At 47.6% G+C, this 26,134-nt stretch overlaps 1 protein-coding gene and 1 long non-coding RNA gene across 5 annotated transcripts in view; one reads left to right on the top strand and one right to left on the bottom strand.

Moving 5' to 3' along the window:
• Window positions 1–2,052: 2,052 nt before the first annotated feature.
• LOC118382893 (ribonucleases P/MRP protein subunit POP1) overlaps window positions 2,053–26,134 on the bottom strand; it is a 52,162-nt gene continuing 28,080 nt past the window's right edge. The window contains exons 12-15 of the mRNA XM_052500451.1: window positions 24,425–24,546; window positions 18,572–18,759; window positions 14,242–14,427; window positions 2,053–3,030 (exon numbers count right to left, since the gene is read on the bottom strand). Of these exons, the coding sequence (XP_052356411.1) occupies window positions 2,229–3,030; window positions 14,242–14,427; window positions 18,572–18,759; window positions 24,425–24,546 (1,298 nt within the window). The 3' untranslated portion in view covers window positions 2,053–2,228. The remainder of the gene's footprint in view (window positions 3,031–14,241; window positions 14,428–18,571; window positions 18,760–24,424; window positions 24,547–26,134) is intronic.
• On the top strand, window positions 5,878–11,752 carry LOC127916987 (uncharacterized). Of its 4 annotated transcripts, none has more exons than XR_008096839.1 (4): window positions 5,878–6,071; window positions 6,815–6,895; window positions 7,507–7,571; window positions 11,715–11,752. It is a non-coding gene; the product is annotated as an uncharacterized LOC127916987 (long non-coding RNA). The 4 variants fall into 4 exon arrangements; XR_008096840.1 differs by lacking the exon at window positions 11,715–11,752 and adding an exon at window positions 11,443–11,480; XR_008096841.1 differs by lacking the exon at window positions 11,715–11,752 and adding an exon at window positions 11,024–11,061.

Here is a 26,134-nt window from a genome sequence, read left to right as displayed (position 1 = left end):
CAATGAGCTGTTGTCACCCACAGGACTGCCGACCTCTCATTAATGAGCTGTTGTCACCCACAGGACTGTCGCTGACTGGATGTTGTTTGTTTGTCGTACTGTTCTCGGTAAACCCCAGACACTGTCATGCGTGAATAGCCCAGGAGGCCGGCTGGCCGACGATCTGGCAGCGCTCAAAATCGCTTAGGTCACTCGTTTTGCTCAATGGAACAGTAACTGAATGGCTGGTCTGCTTGCTTTTTATATCAGGCCACGTGACTCACTGTCTGTCGGAGCAAACCATTTTTGTAAACGGGGTGGTGAACCTAAAACTATTGTCAAATAATAATACATTTTATTTGGTAGATGCCTTTCAGGACATCGTACCTAAAGTATATTTCATTTAGGCCTATGTAATGAATTTTAAATTATGCTTGAATATTTAAAACGGGGGAAAAATATTAAAAAATGTATAAAATTATAGCAAATCAGCTCATCAATTTCAAAATAAGGGGTGTGTTCTGGCACATGTCACTTACTGCTACCATGTGCAGTAAACAGGAGCTATCGCTGTGCAGGCTAGGCTACACACCGGTTAGCTAGCTAGCTAGGTCTAACTAGACAACTACGCTGTGCAGGCCAGGCTACACTATACAGTAACTAACACAGTGTTTGACAGGGAATAACTCAGATTGGAGTAGAGGGATTTTTATTGTCAACCGTTTCAACTACAGCTCTCAAATCCAAACAAAGATCTGTTTTCACAAAAATGGGAATCAGGCAAACCACAGAATGACTGGTGTCTTCTCTACAGAACCAGTACATAATGACTGGTGTCTTCTCTACAGAACCAGTACATAATGACTGGTGTCTTCTCTACAGAACCAGTACAGAATGAGTGGTGTCTTCTCTACAGAACCAGTACAGAATGAGTGGTGTCTTCTCTACAGAACCAGTACATAATGACTGGTGTCTTCTCTACAGAACCAGTACATAATGACTGGTGTCTTCTCTACAGAACCAGTACATAATGACTGGTGTCTTCTCTACAGAACCAGTACATAATGACTGGAACGACTGTCTTCTCTACAGAACCAGTACATAATGACTGGTGTCTTCTCAGAACCAGTACATAATGACTGTCTTCTCTACAAAGCCAGTACATAATGACTGGTGTCTTCTCTACAGAGCCAGTACATAATGACTGGTGTCTTCTCTACAGAGCCGGTACAGAATGAGTGGTGTCTTCTCTACAGAACCAGTACATAATGACTGGTGTCTTCTCTACAGAACCAGTACATAATGACTGTGTCTTCTCTACAGAACCGGTACATAATGACTGGTGTCTTCTCTACAGAACCGGTACAGAATGACTGGTGTCTTCTCTACAGAGACAGTACATAATGACTGGTGTCTTCTCTACAGAGCCAGTACATAATGACTGGTGTCTTCTCTACAGAGCCAGTACATAATGACTGGTGTCTTCTCTACAGAACCAGTACATAATGACTGGTGTCTTCTCTACAGAACCAGTACAGAACGACTGGTGTCTTCTCTACAGAACCAGTACACACACCGTGACAATCTGAAGGCAGTCCCTTTGGTGAAAACAATATTGAACAAACATTTTTTTTAAACTCATTTCAACTCAAATGAAAAACTCCCAGAAAACCTTACAGGGAATTATTATCAATTTAAAGTTCATCCACTCAAACAATGTGGCATTCAGTATGGGTAATGTGTGTGTGCATGCCAGGCATTTCATATCTATAATGTTGTGTGTGCATGCCAGGCATTTCATATCTAGTACCCTAACAGGGTCGGGGTGAAGGGACTCACACTAGTCACAGGGTTTTATTTCATATCTAGTACCCCTAACAGGGGTTGGGGTGAAGGGACTCACACTAGGCACAGTGTTTTATTTCATATCTAGTACCCCTAACAGGGGTTGGGGTGAAGGGACTCACACTTGGCACAGTGTTTTATTTCATATCTAGTACCCCTAACAGGGGTTGGGGTGAAGGGACTCACACTAGGCACAGTGTTTTATTTCATATCTAGTACCCTAACAGGGGTTGGGGTGAAGGACTCACACTTGGCACAGTGTTTTACTCAGAACACAGTCTGTGGCTTTACGTAGAGAAGCAGTACTGTTGCGATGTGGGATTGAACCTGCAGTACTCCTCAGACCTCTGTTGATCTTAGGGAAGCGGTACTGTTGTGATGTGGGATTGAACCTGCAGTACTCCTCAGATCTCTATGTTGATCTTAGCGAAACGGTATTGCAGTGACCCGGGGTTCCGAAGCACCAGTCCTCTCTGGCCGTCAGGCTGTCTGAGCAGGGTGTGTAGGAGACCAGTAAGGCTGAGGAGCCCCAGAGCCTCTCCACAGCCAGCCGACAGGGAGAAGTCCCCCTGGGTCACCCAGCCCAGAGTCACCCTGGAGCAGTGGGAGGTGACGCTGGGAAGGGGCTCCGGCCAGAGACCAAGAGTCAGGGCTGAGGTACAGGAGGAAGAGGGGTTGGTGAGGCTGGAGGAGGAGCTAGGATCAGGGTTGGTGAGGCTGGAGGAAGAGCTAGGATCAGGATTGACACTAGGGGCTGAGGTAGAGGAGGAAGAGGGGTGGGTGAGGCTGGAGGAGGAGCTAGGATCAGGACCAGGGTTGACACCAGGGACTGAGGCAGGGTCAGACTGCTTGGCGGAGGAAGAGGAGGAGGTTCCAGGTTTGTTGTGGTCCTTCTTGCGTGGCCGTTTGACGCGGCTCTTGAAGTGGTCAGTGTGTAGAGGCTCCTGGGGCCCTGTGCAGCCCGGCTCCTCACGTACCAGCTGGAGGTCCTCTGTGGTGGGGACACACACCAGGGCGTGCTGCTCCGGTTGGCCCTTGGCGATGAGGGAGACGGATCCACACCAGGCTGCTGCCACCGTGTGCCGAGAGGAGAGACGCTGCAACGTTACGGTTGAGTTGTGGTGTTGATCCCGGGTTACGTGACCTCTGACATTTAGAGGATGTGGGCGACACCAAGCGGACAGCTGCCTTAGAGACTTCCTGTTCCTGTTGAACACAGAGACGACCAATCAGGGTTCAGTGTTTAAGCTGCGGAACCCAATCGTGGCTCAGGGTTTATAAAATACGGCCACTACTTCTAGGAATGTTGTGTTTTTATAAAAACCGCCCAGTGATTCAGCCAAAACGCAGTAAAAACACAATATGAGCTCATGAAGTCAGCCATTACTCTATAAACTGCTGATTTTAGGAGGATAATCTCTCTGATGTAGGGCAGTCATTTGGGTCTGGATCTTCTCCTCATGAAAGGTATGCTGGGGAGGGGTTATGTTCTCATCATGAAAGGTATGCTGGGAGGGGTTGTCATGAAAGGTATACTGGGAGGGGTTATGTTCTCATCATGAAAGGTATGCTGGGAGGGGTTATGTTCTCATCATGAAAGGTATGCTGGGAGGGGTTCTCATCATGAAAGGTATGCTGGGAGGGGTTGTCATCATGAAAGGTATGCTGGGAGGGGTTCTCATCATGAAAGGTATGCTGGGAGGGGTTCTCATCATGAAAGGTATGCTGGGAGGGGTTCTCATCATGAAAGGTATGCTGGGAGGGGTTCTCATCATGAAAGGTATGCTGGGAGGGGTTCTCATCATGAAGGTATGCTGGGAGGGGTTCTCATCATGAAAGGTATGCTGGGAGGGTTCTCATCATGAAAGGTATGCTGGGAGGGGTTATGTTCTCATCATGAAAGGTATGCTGGGAGGGGTTATGTTCTCATCATGAAAGGTATGCTGGGAGGGGCTCATCATGAAAGGTATGCTGGGAGGGTTATGTTCTCATCATGAAGGTATGCTGGGAGGGGTTATGTTCTCATCATGAAAGGTATGCTGGGAGGGTTATGTTCTCATCATGAAAGGTATCCTGGGAGGGGTTATGTTCTCATCATGAAAGGTATGCTGGGAGGGGTTATGTTCTCATCATGAAAGGTATGCTGGGAGGGGTTATGTTCTCATCATGAAAGGTAGGCTGGGAGGGGTTATGTTCTCATGTAAGGTATGCTGGGAGGGGTTATCATGAAAGGTATGCTGGGAGGGGTTATGTTCTCATCATGAAAGGTAGGCTGGGAGGGGTTATGTTCTCATGTAAGGTATGCTGGGGAGGGGTTATGTTCTCATCCTAGAAAGGTATGCTGGGAGGGGTTATGTTCTCATCATGAAAGGTATGCTGGGAGGGGTTATGTTCTCATTATGAAAGGTATGCTGGGAGGGTTATGTTCTCATCATGTAAGGTATGCTGGGAGGGGTTATCATGAAGGTATGCTGGGAGGGGTTCTCATCATGAAAGGTATGCTGGGAGGGGTTCTCATCATGAAAGGTATGCTGGGGAGGGGTTATGTTCTCATCATGAAAGGTATGCTGGGAGGTGTTATGTTCTCATCATGAAAGGTATGCTGGGAGGGGGAGTTCTCATCATGAAAGGTATGCTGGGAGGGGTTCTCATCATGAAAGGTATACTGGGAGGGGTTATGTTCTCATCATGAAAGGTAGGCTGGGAGGGGTTATGTTCTCATCATGAAAGGTATGCTGGGAGGGGTTATCATGAAAGGTAGGTTGGGGAGGGGTTATGTTCTCATCATGAAAGGTATGCTGGGAGGGGTTATGTTCTCATAAGGTATGCTGGGAGGGGTTATGTTCTCATCATGAAAGGTATGCTGGGAGGGGTTCTCATCATGAAAGGTATGCTGGGAGGGTTCTCATCATGAAAGGTATACTGGGAGGGGTTATGTTCTCATCATGAAAGGTATGCTGGGAGGGGTTCTCATCATGAAAGGTATGCTGGGAGGGGTTATGTTCTCATCATGAAAGGTATGCTGGGGAGGGGTTATGTTCTCATCATGAAAGGTATGCTGGGGGGGGGTTATGTTCTCATCATGAAAGGTATGCTGGGAGGGGTTATGTTCTCATCATGGAAGGTAGGCTGGGAGGGGTTATCATGAAAGGTAGGTTGGGGAGGGTTATGTTCTCATCATGAAAGGTATGCTGGGAGGGGTTCTCATCATGAAAGGTATGCTGGGAGGGGTTCTCATCATGAAAGGTATGCTGGGAGGGGTTATGTTCTCATCATGAAAGGTAGGCTGGGAGGGGTTATGTTCTCATCATGAAAGGTAGGCTGGGAGGGGTTATGTTCTCATCATGAAAGGTAGGCTGGGAGGGGTTATGTTCTCATCATGAAAGGTATGCTGGGAGGGGTTATGTTCTCATCATGAAAGGTAGGCTGGGAGGGGTTATGTTCTCATCATGAAAGGTATGCTGGGAGGGGTTCTCATCATGAAAGGTATGCTGGGGAGGGGTTATGTTCTCATCATGAAAGGTATGCTGGGGAGGGGTTATGTTCTCATCATGAAAGGTATGTTGGGAGGGGTTATGTTCTCATCATGAAAGGTATGCTGGGAGGGGTTCTCATCATGAAAGGTATGCTGGGAGGGGTTCTCATCATGAAAGGTATGCTGGGAGGGGTTATGTTCTCATCATGAAAGGTAGGCTGGGAGGGGTTATGTTCTCATCATGAAAGGTATGCTGGGAGGGGTTATGTTCTCATCATGTAAGGTATGCTGGGAGGGGTTATCATGAAAGGTAGGTTGGGGAGGGGTTATGTTCTCATCATGAAAGGTATGCTGGGAGGGGTTATGTTCTCATAAGGTATGCTGGGAGGGGTTATGTTCTCATCATGAAAGGTATGCTGGGAGGGGTTCTCATCATGAAAGGTATGCTGGGAGGGTTCTCATCATGAAAGGTATACTGGGAGGGGTTATGTTCTCATCATGAAAGGTATGCTGGGAGGGGTTCTCATCATGAAAGGTATGCTGGGAGGGGTTCTCATCATGAAAGGTAGGCTGGGGAGGGTTTATGTTCTCATGAAAGGTAGGCTGGGGAGGGTTTATGTTCTCATGAAAGGTAGGCTGGGGAGGGTTTATGTTCTCATGAAAGGTATGCTGGGAGGGGTTGTCATGAAAGGTATGCTTGGAGGGGTTGTCATGAAAGGTATGCTTGGAGGGGTTGTCATGAAAGGTATGCTTGGAGGGGTTGTCATGAAAGGTATGCTTGGAGGGGTTCTCATGAAAGGTATGCTGGGAGGGGTTATGTTCTCATCATGAAAGGTATGCTGGGAGGGGTTATGTTCTCATCATGAAAGGTATGCTGGGAGGGGTTCTCATCATGAAAGGTATGCTGGGAGGGGTTCTCATCATGAAAGGTATGCTGGGAGGGGTTATGTTCTTATCATGAAAGGTATGCTGGGAGGGGTTCTCAACATGAAAGGTAGGCTGGGAGGGGTTATGTTCTCATCATGAAAGGTAGGCTGGGAGGGGTTATGTTCTCATCATGAAAGGTAGGCTGGGAGGGGTTATGTTCTCATCATGAAAGGTAGGCTGGGAGGGGTTATGTTCTCATGTAAGGTATGCTGGGAGGGGTTATCATGAAAGGTAGGCTGGGGAGGGGTTATGTTCTCATCATGAAAGGTAGGCTGGGAGGGGGTTATGTTCTCATAAGGTATGCTGGGAGGGGTTATGTTCTCATCATGAAAGGTATGCTGGGAGGGGTTCTCATCATGAAAGGTATGCTGGGAGGGGTTCTCATCATGAAAGGTATACTGGGAGGGGTTATGTTCTCATCATGAAAGGTATGCTTGGAGGGGTTCTCATCATGAAAGGTATGCTGGGAGGGGTTCTCATCATGAAAGGTATGCTGGGAGGGGTTCTCATCATGAAAGGTATGCTGGGAGGGGTTATGTTCTCATCATGAAAGGTATGCTGGGAGGGGTTATGTTCTCATCATGAAAGGTATGCTTGGAGGGGTTGTCATGAAAGGTATGCTTGGAGGGGTTGTCATGAAAGGTATGCTTGGAGGGGTTGTCATGAAAGGTATGCTTGGAGGGGTTGTCATGAAAGGTATGCTTGGAGGGGTTCTCATCATGAAAGGTATGCTGGGAGGGGTTGTCATGAAAGGTATGCTGGGAGGGGTTATGTTCTCATCATGAAAGGTATGCTGGGAGGGGTTCTCATCATGAAAGGTATGCTGGGAGGGGTTCTCATCATGAAAGGTATGCTGGGAGGGGTTCTCATCATGAAAGGTATGCTGGGAGGGGTTCTCATCATGAAAGGTATGCTGGGAGGGGTTCTCATCATGAAAGGTATGCTGGGAGGGGTTCTCATCATGAAAGGTATGCTGGGAGGGGTTCTCATCATGAAAGGTATGCTGGGAGGGGTTATGTTCTCATCATGAAAGGTATGCTGGGAGGGGTTATGTTCTCATCATGAAAGGTATGCTGGGAGGGGTTATGTTCTCATCATGAAAGGTATGCTGGGAGGGGTTATGTTCTCATCATGAAAGGTATGCTGGGAGGGGTTATGTTCTCATCATGAAAGGTATGCTGGGGAGGGGTTATGTTCTCATCATGAAAGGTATGCTGGGAGGGGTTATGTTCTCATCATGAAAGGTATGCTGGGGAGGGGTTATGTTCTCATCATGAAAGGTATGCTGGGAGGGGTTATGTTCTCATCATGTAAGGTATGCTGGGAGGGGTTCTCATCATGTAAGGTAGGCTGGGAGGGGGTTATGTTCTCATCATGAAAGGTAGGCTGGGAGGGGTTCTCATCATGAAAGGTAGGCTGGGAGGGTTCTCATCATGAAAGGTAGGCTGGGAGGGGTTATGTTCTCATCATGAAAGGTAGGCTGGGAGGGGTTATGTTCTCATCATGAACCATGCTGGGAGGGGTTGTCATGAAAGGTATACTGGGAGGGGTTGTCATGAAAGGTATACTGGGAGGGGTTGTCATGAAAGGTATACTGGGAGGGGTTCTCATCATGAAAGGTATGCTGGGAGGGTTCTCATCATGAAAGGTATGCTGGGAGGGGTTCTCATCATGAAAGGTATACTGGGAGGGGTTATGTTCTCATCATGAAAGGTATGCTGGGAGGGGTTCTCATCATGAAAGGTATGCTGGGAGGGGTTCTCATCATGAAAGGTATGCTGGGAGGGGTTCTCATCATGAAAGGTATGCTGGGAGGGTTCTCATCATGAAAGGTATGCTGGGAGGGGTTATGTTCTCATCATGAAAGGTATGCTGGGAGGGGTTCTCATCATGAAAGGTATGCTGGGAGGGGTTCTCATCATGAAAGGTATGCTGGGAGGGGTTCTCATCATGAAAGGTATGCTGGGAGGGGTTATGTTCTCATCATGAAAGGTATGCTGGGAGGGGTTATGTTCTCATCATGAAAGGTATGCTGGGAGGGGTTATGTTCTCATCATGAAAGGTATGCTGGGAGGGGTTATGTTCTCATCATGAAAGGTATGCTGGGGAGGGGTTATGTTCTCATCATGAAAGGTATGCTGGGAGGGGTTATGTTCTCATCATGAAAGGTATGCTGGGGAGGGGTTATGTTCTCATCATGAAAGGTATGCTGGGAGGGTTATGTTCTCATCATGTAAGGTATGCTGGGAGGGGTTCTCATCATGAAAGGTAGGCTGGGAGGGGTTATGTTCTCATCATGAAAGGTAGGCTGGGAGGGTTATGTTCTAATCATGAAAGGTAGGCTGGGAGGGGTTATGTTCTCATCATGAAAGGTAGGCTGGGAGGGGTTATGTTCTCATCATGAAAGGTAGGCTGGGAGGGGTTATGTTCTCATCATGAAAGGTATGCTGGGAGGGGTTCTCATCATGAAAGGTATGCTGGGAGGGGTTCTCATCATGAAAGGTATGCTGGGAGGGGTTATGTTCTCATCATGAAAGGTAGGCTGGGAGGGTTATGTTCTCATCATGAAAGGTATGCTGGGAGGGTTCTCATCATGAAAGGTAGGCTGGGAGGGGTTATGTTCTCATCATGAAAGGTAGGCTGGGAGGGTTATGTTCTCATCATGAAAGGTATGCTGGGAGGGGTTCTCATCATGAAAGGTATGCTGGGAGGGGTTCTCATCATGAAAGGTATGCTGGGAGGGGTTATCATGAAAGGTAGGTTGGGGAGGGTTATGTTCTCATCATGAAAGGTATGCTGGGAGGGGTTATGTTCTCATAAGGTATGCTGGGAGGGGTTATGTTCTCATCATGAAAGGTATGCTGGGAGGGGTTCTCATCATGTAAGGTATACTGGGAGGGGTTATGTTCTCATCATGAAAGGTAGGCTGGGAGGGGTTATGTTCTCATCATGAAAGGTATGCTGGGAGGGGTTATGTTCTCATCATGAAAGGTAGGCTGGGAGGGGTTATGTTCTCATCATGTAAGGTATGCTGGGAGGGGTTCTCATCATGAAAGGTATGCTGGGAGGGGTTCTCATCATGAAAGGTAGGCTGGGAGGGGTTATGTTCTCATCATGAAAGGTATGCTGGGAGGGGTTATGTTCTCATCATGAAAGGTATGCTGGGAGGGGTTATGTTCTCATCATGAAAGGTAGGCTGGGAGGGGTTATGTTCTCATCATGAAAGGTATGCTGGGAGGGGTTCTCATCATGTAAGGTATGCTGGGAGGGGTTATCATGAAAGGTAGGTTGGGAGGGGTTATGTTCTCATGTAAGGTATGCTGGGGAGGGGTTATGTTCTCATCCTAGAAAGGTATGCTGGGAGGGGTTATGTTCTCATCATGAAAGGTATGCTGGGAGGGGTTCTCATCATGAAAGGTATGCTGGGAGGGGTTATGTTCTCATCATGAAAGGTATGCTGGGAGGGGTTATGTTCTCATCATGAAAGGTATGCTGGGAGGGGTTCTCATCATGAAAGGTATGCTGGGGAGGGGTTATGTTCTCATCATGAAAGGTATGCTGGGAGGGGTTATGTTCTCATCATGAAAGGTATGCTGGGAGGGGTTATGTTCTCATCATGAAAGGTATGCTGGGAGGGGTTCTCATCATGAAAGGTATGCTGGGAGGGGTTCTCATCATGAAAGGTATGCTGGGAGGGGTTATGTTCTCATCATGAAAGGTATGCTGGGAGGGGTTATGTTCTCATCAAAAGGTATGCTGGGGAGGGGCTATGTTCTCATCCTAGAAAGGTATGCTGGGAGGGGTTATGTTCTCATCATGAAAGGTATGCTGGGAGGGGTTCTCATCATGAAAGGTATGCTGGGAGGGGTTATGTTCTCATCATGAAAGGTATGCTGGGAGGGGTTATGTTCTCATCATGAAAGGTATGCTGGGAGGGGTTATGTTCTCATCATGAAAGGTATGCTGGGAGGGGTTATGTTCTCATCATGAAAGGTATGCTGGGAGGGGTTATGTTCTCATCATGAAAGGTATGCTGGGGAGGGGTTATGTTCTCATCATGTAAGGTATGCTGGGAGGGGTTATCATGAAAGGTATGCTGGGGAGGGGTTATGTTCTCATCATGAAAGGTATGCTGGGAGGGGTTATGTTCTCATCATGAAAGGTATGCTGGGGAGGGGTTATCATGAAAGGTATGCTGGGGAGGGGTTATCATGAAAGGTATGCTGGGAGGGGGTATGTTCTCATCATGAAGGTAGGCTGGGAGGGGTTATGTTCTCATCATGAAAGGTATGCTGGGAGGGGTTCTCATCATGAAAGGTATGCTGGGAGGGGTTCTCATCATGAAAGGTATACTGGGAGGGGTTATGTTCTCATCATGAAAGGTAGGCTGGGAGGGTTATGTTCTCATCATGAAAGGTAGGCTGGGAGGGGTTCTCATCATGAAAGGTATGCTGGGAGGGGTTCTCATCATGAAAGGTATGCTGGGAGGGGTTATGTTCTCATCATGTAAGGTATGCTGGGAGGGGTTATCATGAAAGGTAGGTTGGGGAGGGGTTATGTTCTCATCATGAAAGGTAGGCTGGGAGGGGTTATGTTCTCATCATGAAAGGTAGGCTGGGAGGGTTCTCATCATGAAAGGTATGCTGGGAGGGGTTCTCATCATGAAAGGTATGCTGGGAGGGGTTATGTTCTCATCATGTAAGGTATGCTGGGAGGGGTTATCATGAAAGGTAGGTTGGGGAGGGGTTATGTTCTCATCATGAAAGGTATGCTGGGAGGGGGTTATGTTCTCATAAGGTATGCTGGGAGGGGTTATGTTCTCATCATGAAAGGTATGCTGGGAGGGGTTCTCATCATGAAAGGTATGCTGGGAGGGTTCTCATCATGAAAGGTATACTGGGAGGGGTTATGTTCTCATCATGAAAGGTATGCTGGGAGGGGTTCTCATCATGAAAGGTATGCTGGGGAGGGGTTATGTTCTCATCATGAAAGGTATGCTGGGAGGGTTATGTTCTCATCATGAAAGGTATGCTGGGAGGGGTTATGTTCTCATCATGAAAGGTATGCTGGGAGGGTTCTCATCATGAAAGGTATGCTGGGAGGGGTTCTCATCATGAAAGGTATGCTGGGAGGGGTTCTCATCATGAAAGGTATGCTGGGAGGGGTTCTCATCATGAAAGGTATGCTGGGGAGGGGTTATGTTCTCATCATGTAAGGTATGCTGGGAGGGGTTATGTTCTCATCATGAAAGGTATGCTGGGAGGGGTTCTCATCATGAAAGGTATGCTGGGGAGGGGTTCTCATCATGAAAGGTATGCTGGGAGGGGTTATGTTCTCATCATGAAAGGTATGCTGGGAGGGGTTATGTTCTCATCATGAAAGGTATGCTGGGAGGGGTCATGTTCTCATCATGAAAGGTATGCTGGGAGGGGTTATGTTCTCATCATAAAAGGTATGCTGGGGAGGGGTTATGTTCTCATCATGTAAGGTATGCTGGGAGGGGTTATGTTCTCATCATGAAAGGTATGCTGGGAGGGTCATGTTCTCATCATGAAAGGTATGCTGGGAGGGGTCATGTTCTCATCATGAAAGGTATGCTGGGAGGGGTTATGTTCTCATCATGAAAGGTATGCTGGGAGGGGTTATGTTCTCATCATGAAAGGTATGCTGGGGAGGGGTTATCGTGAAAGGTATGCTGGGGAGGGGTTATCATGAAAGGTATGCTGGGAGGGGGTATGCATCAGATCTGTCAGACACTACGCTACACTGTGGGGCGGAAAAGGACAAGTCATTATTAAAACAACAATAGGGGTTTCATAAAAGGTGAAACATTATGAATACTATAAGTTAGGAGAGGATGAAACTAATATTAGAGGTTATGAAAAACACTTTCTATTGAGATTCAGGACTCTATTCAGTCTAAGGCTGAAGAGCTACAGATTCAGGACTCTATTCAGTCTAAGGCTGAAGAGCTACAGATTCAGGACTCTATTCAGTCTAAGGCTGAAGAGCTACAGATTCAGGACTCTATTCAGTCTAAGGCTGAAGAGCTACAGATTCAGGACTCTATTCAGTCTAAGGCTGAAGAGCTACAGATTCAGGACTCTATTCGGTCTAAGGCTGAAGAGCTACAGATTCAGGACTCTATTCAGTCTAAGGCTGAAGAGCTACAGATTCAGGACTCTATTCAGTCTAAGGCTGAAGAGCTACAGATTCAGGACTCTATTCAGTCTAAGGCTGAAGAGCTACAGATTCAGGACTCTATTCGGTCGAAGGCTGAAGAGCTACAGATTCAGGACTCTATTCGGTCTAAGGCTGAAGAGCTACAGATTCAGGACTCTATTCGGTCGAAGGCTGAAGAGCTACAGATTCAGTGTGAATAAACTTCAGACATTTGGAAGAGATATTGGACACCTCTGAAATAGTTCCAACAATACATTTATTTATTTAACCCTTTATTTACCTAGGCAAGTCAGTTAAGAACAAATGCTTATTTTCAAAGACAGCCTACGAACAGTGCGTGAACTGCCTGTTCAGGGGCAGAACGACAAATTTGTACCTTGTCAGCTCGGGGGCTTGAACTTGCAACCTTCCGGTTACTAGTCCAACGCTCTAACCACTAGGCTACCCTGCCGCCTCTACACTCTAACCACTAGGCTACCCTGCCACCTCTACACTCTAACCACTAGGCTACCCTGCCGCCTCTACACTCTAACCACTAGGCTACCCTGCCGCCTCTACACTCTAACCACTAGGCTACCCTGCCGCCTCTACACTCTAACCACTAGGCTACCCTGCCGCCTCTACACTCTAACCACTAGGCTACCCTGCCGCCTCTACACTCTAACCACTAGGCTACCCTGCCGCCTCTACACTCTAACCACTAGGCTACCCTGCCGCCTCTACACTCTAACCACTAGGCTACCCTGCCGCCGCTACACTCTAACCACTAGGCTACCCTGCCGCCTCTACACTCTAACCACTAGGCTACCCTGCCGCCTCTACACTCTAACCACTAGGCTACCCTGCCGCCTCTACACTCTAACCACTAGGCTACCCTGCCGCCTCTACACTCTAACCACTAGGCTACCCTGCCGCCTCTACACTCTAACCACTAGGCTACCCTGCCGCCTCTACACTCTAACCACTAGGCTACCCTGCCGCCTCTACACTCTAACCACTAGGCTACCCTGCCGCCTCTACACTCTAACCACTAGGCTACCCTGCCGCCTCTACACTCTAACCACTAGGCTACCCTGCCGCCTCTACACTCTAACCACTAGGCTACCCTGCCGCCTCTACACTCTAACCACTAGGCTACCCTGCCGCCTCTACACTCTAACCACTAGGCTACCCTGCCGCCTCTACACTCTAACCACTAGGCTACCCTGCCGCCTCTACACTCTAACCACTAGGCTACCCTGCCGCCTCTACACTCTAACCACTAGGCTACCCTGCCGCCTCTACACTCTAACCACTAGGCTACCCTGCCTCCGCTACACTCTAACCACTAGGCTACCCTGCCGCCTCTACACTCTAACCACTAGGCTACCCTGCCGCCTCTACACTCTAACCACTAGGCTACCCTGCCGCCTCTACACTCTAACCACTAGGCTACCCTGCCGCCTCTACACTCTAACCACTAGGCTACCCTGCCGCCTCTACACTCTAACCACTAGGCTACCCTGCCGCCTCTACACTCTAACCACTAGGCTACCCTGCCGCCTCTACACTCTAACCACTAGGCTACCCTGCCGCCTCTACACTCTAACCACTAGGCTACCCTGCCGCCTCTACACTCTAACCACTAGGCTTCCCTGCCGCCTCTACACTCTAACCACTAGGCTACCCTGCCGCCTCTACACTCTAACCACGAGGCTACCCTGCCTCATAACCGTTCTAAATCACCGAGCGTATCCTTCTTCCTACCCCTGGGTCCATTATATCCAGATAATGTACACAGCTCAGTGTTTATCCCTTACATATATACAGTATCATCCAGAAGTGGCATCTACCTCAAGACTGTGAAGTTACTCTGTGGTGGTGTCACTTCCTGTTCCATTGATGCGACCGCCTCCTCTCCTCCTCCTCCTTCCTCCTTCACGATCAGCTCCCACTCCTCGACCAGCTGTTGCCAGGGACAACGGAACGGAGCCAGGCAGCCATGTTTGATGTAATTGGTCCGTTTGGCTGGCGGGCGCCTATACAGAGGTCAAGGGGTCATGCTCTAGTCAAACTGTTTCAGGGCACGAGGGGCAGCCCAGCCTTTTATGTAACAATGATATATAACCCAGTCATTAGCCTCCACTTGATGAAATGAGCTCAGTTGAAATATCAAACTCAAACTCAAAAGGATCACCGGTATTCTGACTTGAATCTTAACAGTGTTAACACAGATCCTGTAGCAATATGTTGAGCCATTATATACAGTATGAAACATCCAGAATACCAGTGAGTTAGACTTCATCAAACACTACCAGACACCCCTTTTACCTGGGTGCCAGTTACAGGTGGAGTTACATCAGGTGATACCAACACACCTGGAGTTACATCATCCAACACACCTGGAGTTACATCAGGTGACACAACACACCTGGAGTTACATCAGGTGATACCAACACACCTGGAGTTACATCAGGTGATACCAACACACCTGGAGTTACATCAGGTGATACCAACACACCTGGAGTTACATCAGGTGATACCAACACACCTGGAGTTACATCAGGTGATACCAACACACCTGGAGTTACATCAGGTGATACCGACCCTCTCCTCAACACACCTGGAGTTACATCAGGTGATACCAACACACCTGGAGTTACATCAGGTGATACCAACACACCTGGAGTTACATCAGGTGATACTGACACCTGGTGATACTCAACACACCTGGAGTTACATCAGGTGATACCAACACACCTGGAGTTAGGTGATCAGGTTACATCAGGTGATCTCCTCAACACACCTGGAGTTACATCAGGTGATACCAACACACCTGGAGTTACATCAGGTGATACCAACACACCTGGAGTTACATCAGGTGATACCAACACACCTGGAGTTACATCAGGTGATACCAACACACCTGGAGTTACATCAGTGATACCAACACACCTGGAGTTACATCAGTGATGCTCTCAACACACCTGGAGTTACATCAGGTGATACCAACCATCTCCTCAACACACCTGGAGTTACATCAGGTGATACTGACCCTCTCCTCAACACACCTGGAGTTAGTTACACAGGAGTTACATCAGGTGATACTGACCCTGATCCTCAACACACCTGAGTTACATCAGGTGATACCAACACACCTGGAGTTACATCAGGTGATACCAACACACCTGGAGTTACATCAGGTGATACCAACACACCTGGAGTTACATCAGGTGATACTGACCCTCTCCTCAACACACCTGGAGTTACATCAGGTGATACCAACACACCTGGAGTTACTGATCTGATCCAACACACCTGGAGTTACATCAGGTGATACTGACCCTCTCCTCAACACACCTGGAGTTACATCAGGTGATACCAACACACCTGGAGTTACATCAGGTGATACCAACACACCTGGAGTTACATCAGGTGATACCAACACACCTGGAGTTACATCAGGTGATACCAACACACCTGGAGTTACATCAGGTGATACCAACACACCTGGAGTTACATCAGGTGATACTGACCCTCTCCTCAACACACCTGGAGTTACATCAGGTGATACCAACACACCTGGAGTTACATCAGGTGATACTGACCCTCTCCTCAACACACCTGGAGTTACATCAGGTGATACCAACACACCTGGAGTTACATCAGGTGATACCAACACCTGGAGTTACTGGTGATACCAACACACCTGGAGTTACATCAGAGTGATACCAACACACCTGGAGTTACATCAGGTGATACCAACACACCTGGAGTTACATCAGGTGATACCAACACACCTGGAGTTACATCAGGTGATACCAACACACCTGGAGTTACATCAGGTGATACCAACACACCTGGAGTTACATCAGGTGAAACTGACCCTCTCCTCAACACACCTGAGTTACATCAGGTGATACCATGGAGTTACATCAGGTGATACCAACACACCTGGAGTTACATCAGGTGATACCAACACACCTGGAGTTCCATCAGGTGAAACTGACCCTCTCCTCAACACTCCTGAACATCAGGTGGCCAGGTGATACAACACACCTGCATCAGGTGATACCTCCAGTGAACTGTCTCTCCTGAGTTAATCAGGTGATACCTGTCCTCAACACACCTGCCTGATACCAACACACTCTGGGCAGTCTGGGTAGTCGTGGGGAAAGTGAGGCTCTCAGGTGATACCAACCACCTTTATTCTGATACGTGTTTCAGACTCATCCTCAGCCCTCCAGATACGGTGATACTGGAGTCTAGTAAACCTGAAGGAGAGAGAGAGAGGGTTACTACCAGGTGATACCTGGAGTTACATCAGTGAACTGGAGGAGTTACATCAGGTTGTCTACTTTAGAACCAGGTGAAACTCCATCTCACCTGGAGAGGGAACTACTTTACATAGTTAGAATGCTCCTCCTCAGAACCTGGAGAGGAGAACTCAGGTGACTGGAGTTACTCAGGTGAGGAGTTACATCAGGTGATACCAACACACCTGCTCCAGACCTACCTGGACAGGTGAAGGGTTACTACCCTAGGACCTGCTCCTCTAACCTACAGTGGGGAGGAGGGGTTACTATTTAGTTACCTCCAACACACCTCCAGGTCCACCTGGACCTGGAGAGAAGAGGGTTACTACTTTAGTTACCTCTCCTCTACCTACCTGGAGAGGAGACTGTTACTGGAGTTACTTTAGTTACCTCTCTCTACCTACCTGGAGAGTGAGGGTTACTACTTTAGTTCCCTCTAGACCTACTTTCAGACCTCTCCAGCCTCCTGGAGTTACATCAGAAGGGAGAGAGGAGAGGGTTACTCTACCTACCTGGAGAGGAGAGGGTTACTACTTTAGTTACCTCTCCTCTACCTACCTGGAGAGGAGAGGGTTACTACTTTAGTTACCTCTCCTCTACCTACCTGGAGAGGAGAGGGTTACTACTTTAGTTACCTCTCCTCTACCTACCTGGAGAGGAGAGGGTTACTACTTTAGTTACCTCTCCTCTACCTACCTGGAGAGGAGAGGGTTACTACTTTAGTTACCTCTCCTCTACCTACCTGGAGAGGGTTACTACTTTAGTTACCTCTCCTCTATCTACCTGGAGAGGGTTACTACTTTACCTTACCTATAGAGGATGCTCCTCCCTCTACCTGAGGAGTGGTTACTACTTTAGTTACCTCTCCTCTATCCTACCTGGAGAGAGGTTACTACTTTAGTTAGAGAGTCTTTGTCTCTAGAACCTGGAGAGGGTTACTACTTTGTTACCTTCCATCTACCTGACAGGGTTAGGAGAGGGTTACTACTGTTGTCTACCTCTGCCTCTATCTAACCTGTCCTCTAGTGAACTGTTGGGGAGAAGAGGTTGATCAGACATATTTGTAGTTATTAGTCATTTGTCTACTTAAAGGGGCTTCTCAAAATATTCTATGGCCATTGAGCCATTGGGTCCTGGTCTAGAGTAGTGCACTATATAGAGAACAGGTTGCCATTGGGTCCTGGTCTATAGTAGTGCACTATATAGAGAACAGGGTGCCATTGGGTCCTGGTCTATAGTAGTGCACTATATAGAGAACAGGGTGCCATTGGGTCCTCGTCTAGAGTAGTGCACTATATAGAGAACAGGGAGCCATTGTTTCCTGGTCTAGAGTAGTGCACTATATAGGGAATAGTGTGGGTCCTGGTCTAAAGTAGTGCACTATATAGGGAATAGGTGCCATTGGGTCCTGGTCTATAGAGAATCTAGAACCTATATAGGGGTGGGTCTTGGTCTAATGACCTATATAGGGAATGGGTACTGGTCTAGAGTAGTGCACTATATAGGGAATAGGGTGGGTACTGGTCTAGAGTAGTGCACTGTATAGAGAACAGGGGTCCTGGTCTAGTAACCTGGTCAGAGAACTATATAGGGAATAGTGTGGGTCCTGGGTACTGGTCTAGAGTAGTGCACTCCAGGGAATAGGGTGCCATTGGGTCCTGGTGACTATATAGGAAATGGGGCCATGGGTACTGGTCTAGAGTAGTACTATATAGGGAATAGGGTGGGTACTGGTCTATAGTAGTGACCTATATGTCTAGAGGGAATAGGGTGGGTCCTGGTCTATAGTAGTGAACTATATAGGGAATAGTGTGGGTCCTGGTCTAGAGTAGTGACCTGGTCTATAGTAGAATAGTGTGGTCCATACCAGAGGGACCCAGAAGGCCATGCCCCAGGCCTTGGGTAGCAGCAGGTCCCATCCCGCCCCCAGGACCCCATCTCTGTGCCCTGGCTCTTCCCAGACTGCTGCACCAGTAGGACGGGTACTCTACCCTGCAGGGGGGTGGGGAGTCTGGAGCCTGGGACCAGAACATCATTACGCAGTCTGTTTACTTCCTGTAGACAGAGAGAAGACTGGATATGGGAGACAAATCACGTTTCCATACAAAGTTTTTATTCTTTAGTTATATATGGAAATAAATCACCACGGGTGTGATACAATTTCACAAAATGTTCCTAAGACATGGTATGATATTTATTTTGTTGGTAAAAATGTATTATGTAAGGCCATGATATGCTACGTTGTACTACCACGTGGTAAACCGGGAGAATGCTCCAGAACCTGACAGTGGACTGTTGTCTAGAGAGAATGCTCCAGAACCTGACAGTGAACTGTTGTCTAGAGAGAATGTTCCAGAACCTGACAGTGGACTGTTGACTATAGAGAATGCTCCAGAACCTGTCAGTGGACTGTTGTCTAGAGAGAATGTTCCAGAACCTGTCAGTGAACTGTTGTCTAGAGAGAATGTTCCAGAACCTGTCAGTGAACTGTTGTCTAGAGAGAATGTTCCAGAACCTGACAGTGAACTGTTGTCTAGAGAGAATGCTCCAGAACCTGTCAGTGAACTGTTGTCTAGAGAGAATGTTCCAGAACCTGTCAGTGAACTGTTGTCTAGAGAGAATGCTCCAGAACCTGACAGTGAACTGTTGTCTAGAGAGAATGCTCCAGAACCTGACAGTGAACTGTTGTCTAGAGAGAATGTTCCAGAACCTGACAGTGGACTGTTGTCTAGAGAGAATGTTCCAGAACCTGACAGTGGACTGTTGTCTAGAGAGAATGCTCCAGAACCTGACAGTGGACTGTTGACTATAGAGAATGCTCCAGAACCTGTCAGTGGACTGTTGTCTAGAGAGAATGTTCCAGAACCTGTTAGTGAACTGTTGTCTAGAGAGAATGCTCCAGAACCTGACAGTGAACTGTTGTCTAGAGAGAATGTTCCAGAACCTGACAGTGAACTGTTGTCTAGAGAGAATGCTCCAGAACCTGTCAGTGAACTGTTGTCTAGAGAGAATGCTCCAGAACCTGTCAGTGAACTGTTGTCTAGAGAGAATGCTCCAGAACCTGTCAGTGAACTGTTGTCTAGAGAGAATGCTCCAGAACCTGTCAGTGAACTGTTGTCTAGAGAGAATGCTCCAGAACCTGACAGTGAAATGTTGTCTAGAGAGAATGTTCCAGAACCTGACAGTGAACTGTTGTCTAGAGAGAATGTTCCAGAACCTGACAGTGGACTGTTGTCTAGAGAGAATGCTCCAGAACCTGACAGTGGACTGTTGTCTAGAGAGAATGCTCCAGAACCTGACAGTGAACTGTTGTCTATAGAGAATGCTCCAGAACCTGTCAGTGGACTGTTGTCTAGAGAGAATGCTCCAGAACCTGACAGTGGACTGTTGTCTAGAGAGAATGCTCCAGAACCTGTCAGTGAACTGTTGTCTAGAGAGAATGCTCCAGAACCTGACAGTGAACTGTTGTCTAGAGAGAATGTTCCAGAACCTGACAGTTTGTTAGTGAACTGTTGTCTAGAGAGAATGCTCCAGAACCTGACAGTGAACTGTTGTCTAGAGAGAATGCTCCAGAACCTGACAGTGAACTGTTGTCTAGAGAGAATGCTCCAGAACCTGACAGTGAACTGTTGTCTAGAGAGAATGCTCCAGAACCTGTCAGTGAACTGTTGTCTAGAGAGAATGCTCCAGAACCTGACAGTGAACTGTTGTCTAGAGAGAATGCTCCAGAGAATGCTCCAGAACCTGACAGTGAACTGTTGTCTAGAGAGAATGTTCCAGAACCTGTCAGTGAACTGTTGTCTAGAGAGAATGCTCCAGAACCTGTCAGTGAACTGTTGTCTAGAGAGAATGCTCCAGAACCTGACAGTGAACTGTTGTCTAGAGAGAATGCTCCAGAACCTGTCAGTGAACTGTTGTCTAGAGAGAATGCTCCAGAACCTGACAGTGAACTGTTGTCTAGAGAGAATGCTCCAGAACCTGACAGTGAACTGTTGTCTAGAGAGAATGTTCCAGAACCTGTCAGTGAACTGTTGTCTAGAGAGAATGCTCCAGAACCTGACAGTGAACTGTTGTCTAGAGAGAATGCTCCAGAACCTGACAGTGAACTGTTGTCTAGAGAGAATGCTCCAGAACCTGACAGTGAACTGTTGTCTAGAGAGAATGCTCCAGAACCTGACAGTGAACTGTTGTCTAGAGAGAATGTTCCAGAACCTGACAGTGAACTGTTGTCTAGAGAGAATGTTCCAGAACCTGACAGTGGACTGTTGTCTAGAGAGAATGCTCCAGAACCTGACAGTGGACTGTTGTCTAGAGAGAATGCTCCAGAACCTGACAGTGAACTGTTGTCTAGAGAGAATGCTCCAGAACCTGACAGTGAACTGTTGTCTAGAGAGAATGCTCCAGAACCTGTCAGTGAACTGTTGTCTAGAGAGAATGCTCCAGAACCTGACAGTGAACTGTTGTCTAGAGAGAATGCTCCAGAACCTGACAGTGAACTGTTGTCTAGAGAGAATGTTCCAGAACCTGTCAGTGAACTGTTGTCTAGAGAGAATGCTCCAGAACCTGACAGTGAACTGTTGTCTAGAGAGAATGCTCCAGAACCTGTCAGTGAACTGTTGTCTAGAGAGAATGCTCCAGAACCTGTCAGTGAACTGTTGTCTAGAGAGAATGCTCCAGAACCTGACAGTGAACTGTTGTCTAGAGAGAATGTTCCAGAACCTGACAGTGAACTGTTGTCTAGAGAGAATGTTCCAGAACCTGACAGTGGACTGTTGTCTAGAGAGAATGCTCCAGAACCTGACAGTGAACTGTTGTCTAGAGAGAATGCTCCAGAACCTGACAGTGAACTGTTGTCTAGAGAGAATGCTCCAGAACCTGACAGTGAACTGTTGTCTAGAGAGAATGCTCCAGAACCTGACAGTGAACTGTTGTCTAGAGAGAATGCTCCAGAACCTGACAGTGAACTGTTGTCTAGAGAGAATGCTCCAGAACCTGACAGTGAACTGTTGTCTAGAGAGAATGCTCCAGAACCTGTCAGTGAACTGTTGTCTAGAGAGAATGTTCCAGAACCTGACAGTGAACTGTTGTCTAGAGAGAATGTTCCAGAACCTGACAGTGAACTGTTGTCTAGAGAGAATGCTCCAGAACCTGACAGTGAACTGTTGTCTAGAGAGAATGCTCCAGAACCTGACAGTGAACTGTTGTCTAGAGAGAATGCTCCAGAACCTGACAGTGAACTGTTGTCTAGAGAGAATGCTCCAGAACCTGTCAGTGAACTGTTGTCTAGAGAGAATGCTCCAGAACCTGACAGTGAACTGTTGTCTAGAGAGAATGTTCCAGAACCTGACAGTGAACTGTTGTCTAGAGAGAATGTTCCAGAACCTGTCAGTGAACTGTTGTCTAGAGAGAATGCTCCAGAACCTGACAGTGGACTGTTGTCTAGAGAGAATGCTCCAGAACCTGACAGTGAACTGTTGTCTAGAGAGAATGCTCCAGAACCTGACAGTGAACTGTTGTCTAGAGAGAATGCTCCAGAACCTGACAGTGAACTGTTGTCTAGAGAGAATGTTCCAGAACCTGACAGTGGACTGTTGTCTAGAGAGAATGCTCCAGAACCTGACAGTGAACTGTTGTCTAGAGAGAATGCTCCAGAACCTGACAGTGGACTGTTGTCTAGAGAGAATGCTCCAGAACCTGACAGTGAACTGTTGTCTAGAGAGAATGCTCCAGAACCTGTCAGTGAACTGTTGTCTAGAGAGAATGCTCCAGAACCTGTCAGTGAACTGTTGTCTAGAGAGAATGCTCCAGAACCTGACAGTGAACTGTTGTCTAGAGAGAATGCTCCAGAACCTGACAGTGAACTGTTGTCTAGAGAGAATGTTCCAGAACCTGACAGTGAACTGTTGTCTAGAGAGAATGCTCCAGAACCTGACAGTGAACTGTTGTCTAGAGAGAATGCTCCAGAACCTGTCAGTGAACTGTTGTCTAGAGAGAATGCTCCAGAACCTGTCAGTGAACTGTTGTCTAGAGAGAATGCTCCAGAACCTGACAGTGAACTGTTGTCTAGAGAGAATGCTCCAGAACCTGACAGTGAACTGTTGTCTAGAGAGAATGTTCCAGAACCTGACAGTGGACTGTTGTCTAGAGAGAATGCTCCAGAACCTGACAGTGAACTGTTGTCTAGAGAGAATGCTCCAGAACCTGACAGTGAACTGTTGTCTATAGAGAATGCTCCAGAACCTGTCAGTGAACTGTTGTCTAGAGAGAATGCTCCAGAACCTGACAGTGAACTGTTGTCTAGAGAGAATGCTCCAGAACCTGACAGTGGACTGTTGTCTAGAGAGAATGCTCCAGAACCTGACAGTGAACTGTTGTCTAGAGAGAATGCTCCAGAACCTGACAGTGAACTGTTGTCTAGAGAGAATGCTCCAGAACCTGTCAGTGAACTGTTGTCTAGAGAGAATGCTCCAGAACCTGACAGTGAACTGTTGTCTAGAACTGAGAATGTTCCAGAACCTGACAGTGAACTGTTGTCTAGAGAGAATGTTCCAGAACCTGACAGTGGACTGTTGTCTAGAGAATGCTCCAGAACCTGACAGTGAACTGTTGTCTAGAGAGAATGCTCCAGAACCTGTCAGTGGACTGTTGTCTAGAGAGAATGCTCCAGAACCTGTCAGTGAACTGTTGTCTAGAGAGAATGCTCCAGAACCTGACAGTGAACTGTTGTCTCCAGGGCTAGAGAGAATGCTCCAGAACCTGTCAGTGGACTGTTGTCTAGAGAGAATGCTCCAGAACCTGACAGTGAACTGTTGTCTAGAGAGAATGCTCCAGAACCTGTCAGTGAACTGTTGTCTAGAGAATGCTCCAGAATGCTCCAGAACCTGACAGTGAACTGTTGTCTAGAGAGAATGCTCCAGAACCTGACAGTGAACTGTTGTCTATAGAGAATGCTCCAGAACCTGACAGTGAACTGTTGTCTAGAGAGAATGCTCCAGAACCTGACAGTGAACTGTTGTTGTCTAGAGAGAATGCTCCAGAACCTGACAGTGAACTGTTGTCTATAGAGAATGCTCCAGAACCTGACAGTGAACTGTTGTCTAGAGAGAATGCTCCAGAACCTGTCAGTGAACTGTTGTCTAGAGAGAATGCTCCAGAACCTGACAGTGAACTGTTGTCTAGAGAGAATGCTCCAGAACCTGACAGTGAACTGTTGTCTATAGAGAATGCTCCAGAACCTGACAGTGGACTGTTGTCTAGAGAGAATGTTCCAGAACCTGACAGTGAACTGTTGTCTAGAGAGAATGCTCCAGAACCTGACAGTGAACTGTTGTCTAGAGAGAATGTTCCAGAACCTGACAGTGAACTGTTGTCTAGAGAGAATGTTCCAGAACCTGTCAGTGAACTGTTGTCTAGAAGAATGTTCCAGAACCTGACAGTGAACTGTTGTCTAGAGAGAATGTTCCAGAACCTGTTAGTGAACTGTTGTCTAGAGAGAATGCTCCAGAACATCTAGAGAGAATGTTCCAGAACCTGACAGTGAACTGTTGTCTAGAGAGAATGTTCCAGAACCTGTCAGTGAACTGTTGACTCATCTTCCTGGGTTGAGTCTCCAGGGGGACATACATTTAGTGACTCTTCTTCCTTCTACCCCGAGTAGAGTCTTCATATATTTAGTAATGATATATGATATATTAACAGACATGGCGCTATGGTTCAGTACCTGGTCTGTCATCTTGTTGTGTGTGACGTTGTCGCGGACCGACCGGTCCCACAGGGAACTCTGGCTGAGCGGTTCAGGGATCCCCTTCAACATCAGTTCCCTCCTCCTCTCCTCGTTCACTCCTGAAAACAACAGAGGGCATAGTGCCGTATGACCAGGTACTCAGGAGAGTCGCCAAACTGTGTTGAGTAGGCCAGAGGAAGCACACAAACGAGTTGGCAAACATCTACAGCTTCACCGAGTAGCTCTATAGGGCCTACGTCCACTAAATAAGGAAGTGGGTACCAGCCAGGTACTAAAAGGTCAATAAGGAAGTGGGTGATGCAACCCCCAGCCAGGTACTAAAAGGTCAATAAGGAAGTGGGTGATGCAACCCCCAGCCAGGTACTAAAAAGGTCAATAAGGAAGTGGGTGATGCAACCCCCAGCCAGGTACTAAAGGTCAATAAGGAAGTGGGTGACTACTAAAGGTCAATAAGGAAGTGGGTGATGCAACCCCCAGCCAGGTACTAAAAGGTCAATAAGGAAGTGGGTGATGCAACCCCCAGCCAGGTACTAAAAGGTCAATAAGGAAGTGGGTGATGCAACCCCCAGCCAGGTACTAAAAGGTCAATAAGGAAGTGGGTGATGCAACCCCAGCCAGGTACTAAAAGGTCAATAAGGAAGTGGGTGATGCAACCCCCAGCCAGGTACTAAAAGGTCAATAAGGAAGTGGGTGATGCAACCCCCAGCCAGGTACTAAAAAGGTCAATAAGGAAGTGGGTGATGCAGCCAGGTACTAAAAGGTAAATAAGGAAGTGGGTGTGAACCTCTGAGGGCGTGGTCTGAGCACAGGGTCCTGCCAGGATTCGAACCTGGGACATCTGCATGGATGAGCAGAGGCTCCCCAGGAGCACAGGACCAGAGAATGACCCACAGAACCTCCCTACCCACAAAGCCTCAGGACCCATCACCATCACAAACACAGGGTCCCGTTCAGCAGGGAACAAATCTATGACATTTTCTTGTATGCGTTCTCATTTGAATATTAGGTAGTCGGCTACGTCAGTTTCACAGTTTCACCTTAAAGGAGAAGTAATGATGTAATGTAAACTATATCGGACATGTCTGAACCACCCCCACCCTGTCTCCTGGCTCAGAGGTTACCATGGCTACTGGCTCAGGGGTTACCATGGCTACTGGCTCAGAGGTTACCATAGAATCACCCTAAAGGAGAACTAATGATGTAATGTAAACTATATCGGACATGTCTGAACCACCCCCACCCTGGCTCCTGGCTCAGAGGTTACCATGGCTACTGGCTCAGGGTTACCATAGAATCACCCTAAAGGAGAACTAATGATGTAATGTAAACTATATCGGACCTGTCTGAACCACCCCCACCCTGGCTACTGGCTCAGAGGTTACCATGGCTACTGGCTACTGGCTCAGGGTTACCATGGAATCACCCTAAAGGAGAACTAATGATGTAATGTAAACTATATCGGACATGTCTGAACCACCCCCACCCTGGCTCAGAGGTTACCATGGCTAGGGGTTACCATGGGCTACTGGCTCAGAGGTTACCATAGAATCACCCTAAAGGAGAACTAATGATGTAATGTAAACTATATCGGACCTGTCTGAACCACCCCCTCAGAGGTTACCATGGCTACTGGCTCAGAGGTTACCAAGGCTACTGGCTCAGGGGTTACCATGGCTACTGGCTCAG

Source organism: Oncorhynchus keta, unplaced genomic scaffold (assembly GCF_023373465.1).
Source record: "Oncorhynchus keta strain PuntledgeMale-10-30-2019 unplaced genomic scaffold, Oket_V2 Un_contig_10544_pilon_pilon, whole genome shotgun sequence".
Lineage (NCBI taxonomy): Eukaryota > Metazoa > Chordata > Actinopteri > Salmoniformes > Salmonidae > Oncorhynchus > Oncorhynchus keta.
This window is presented reverse-complemented; position numbering and strand designations above follow the sequence as displayed.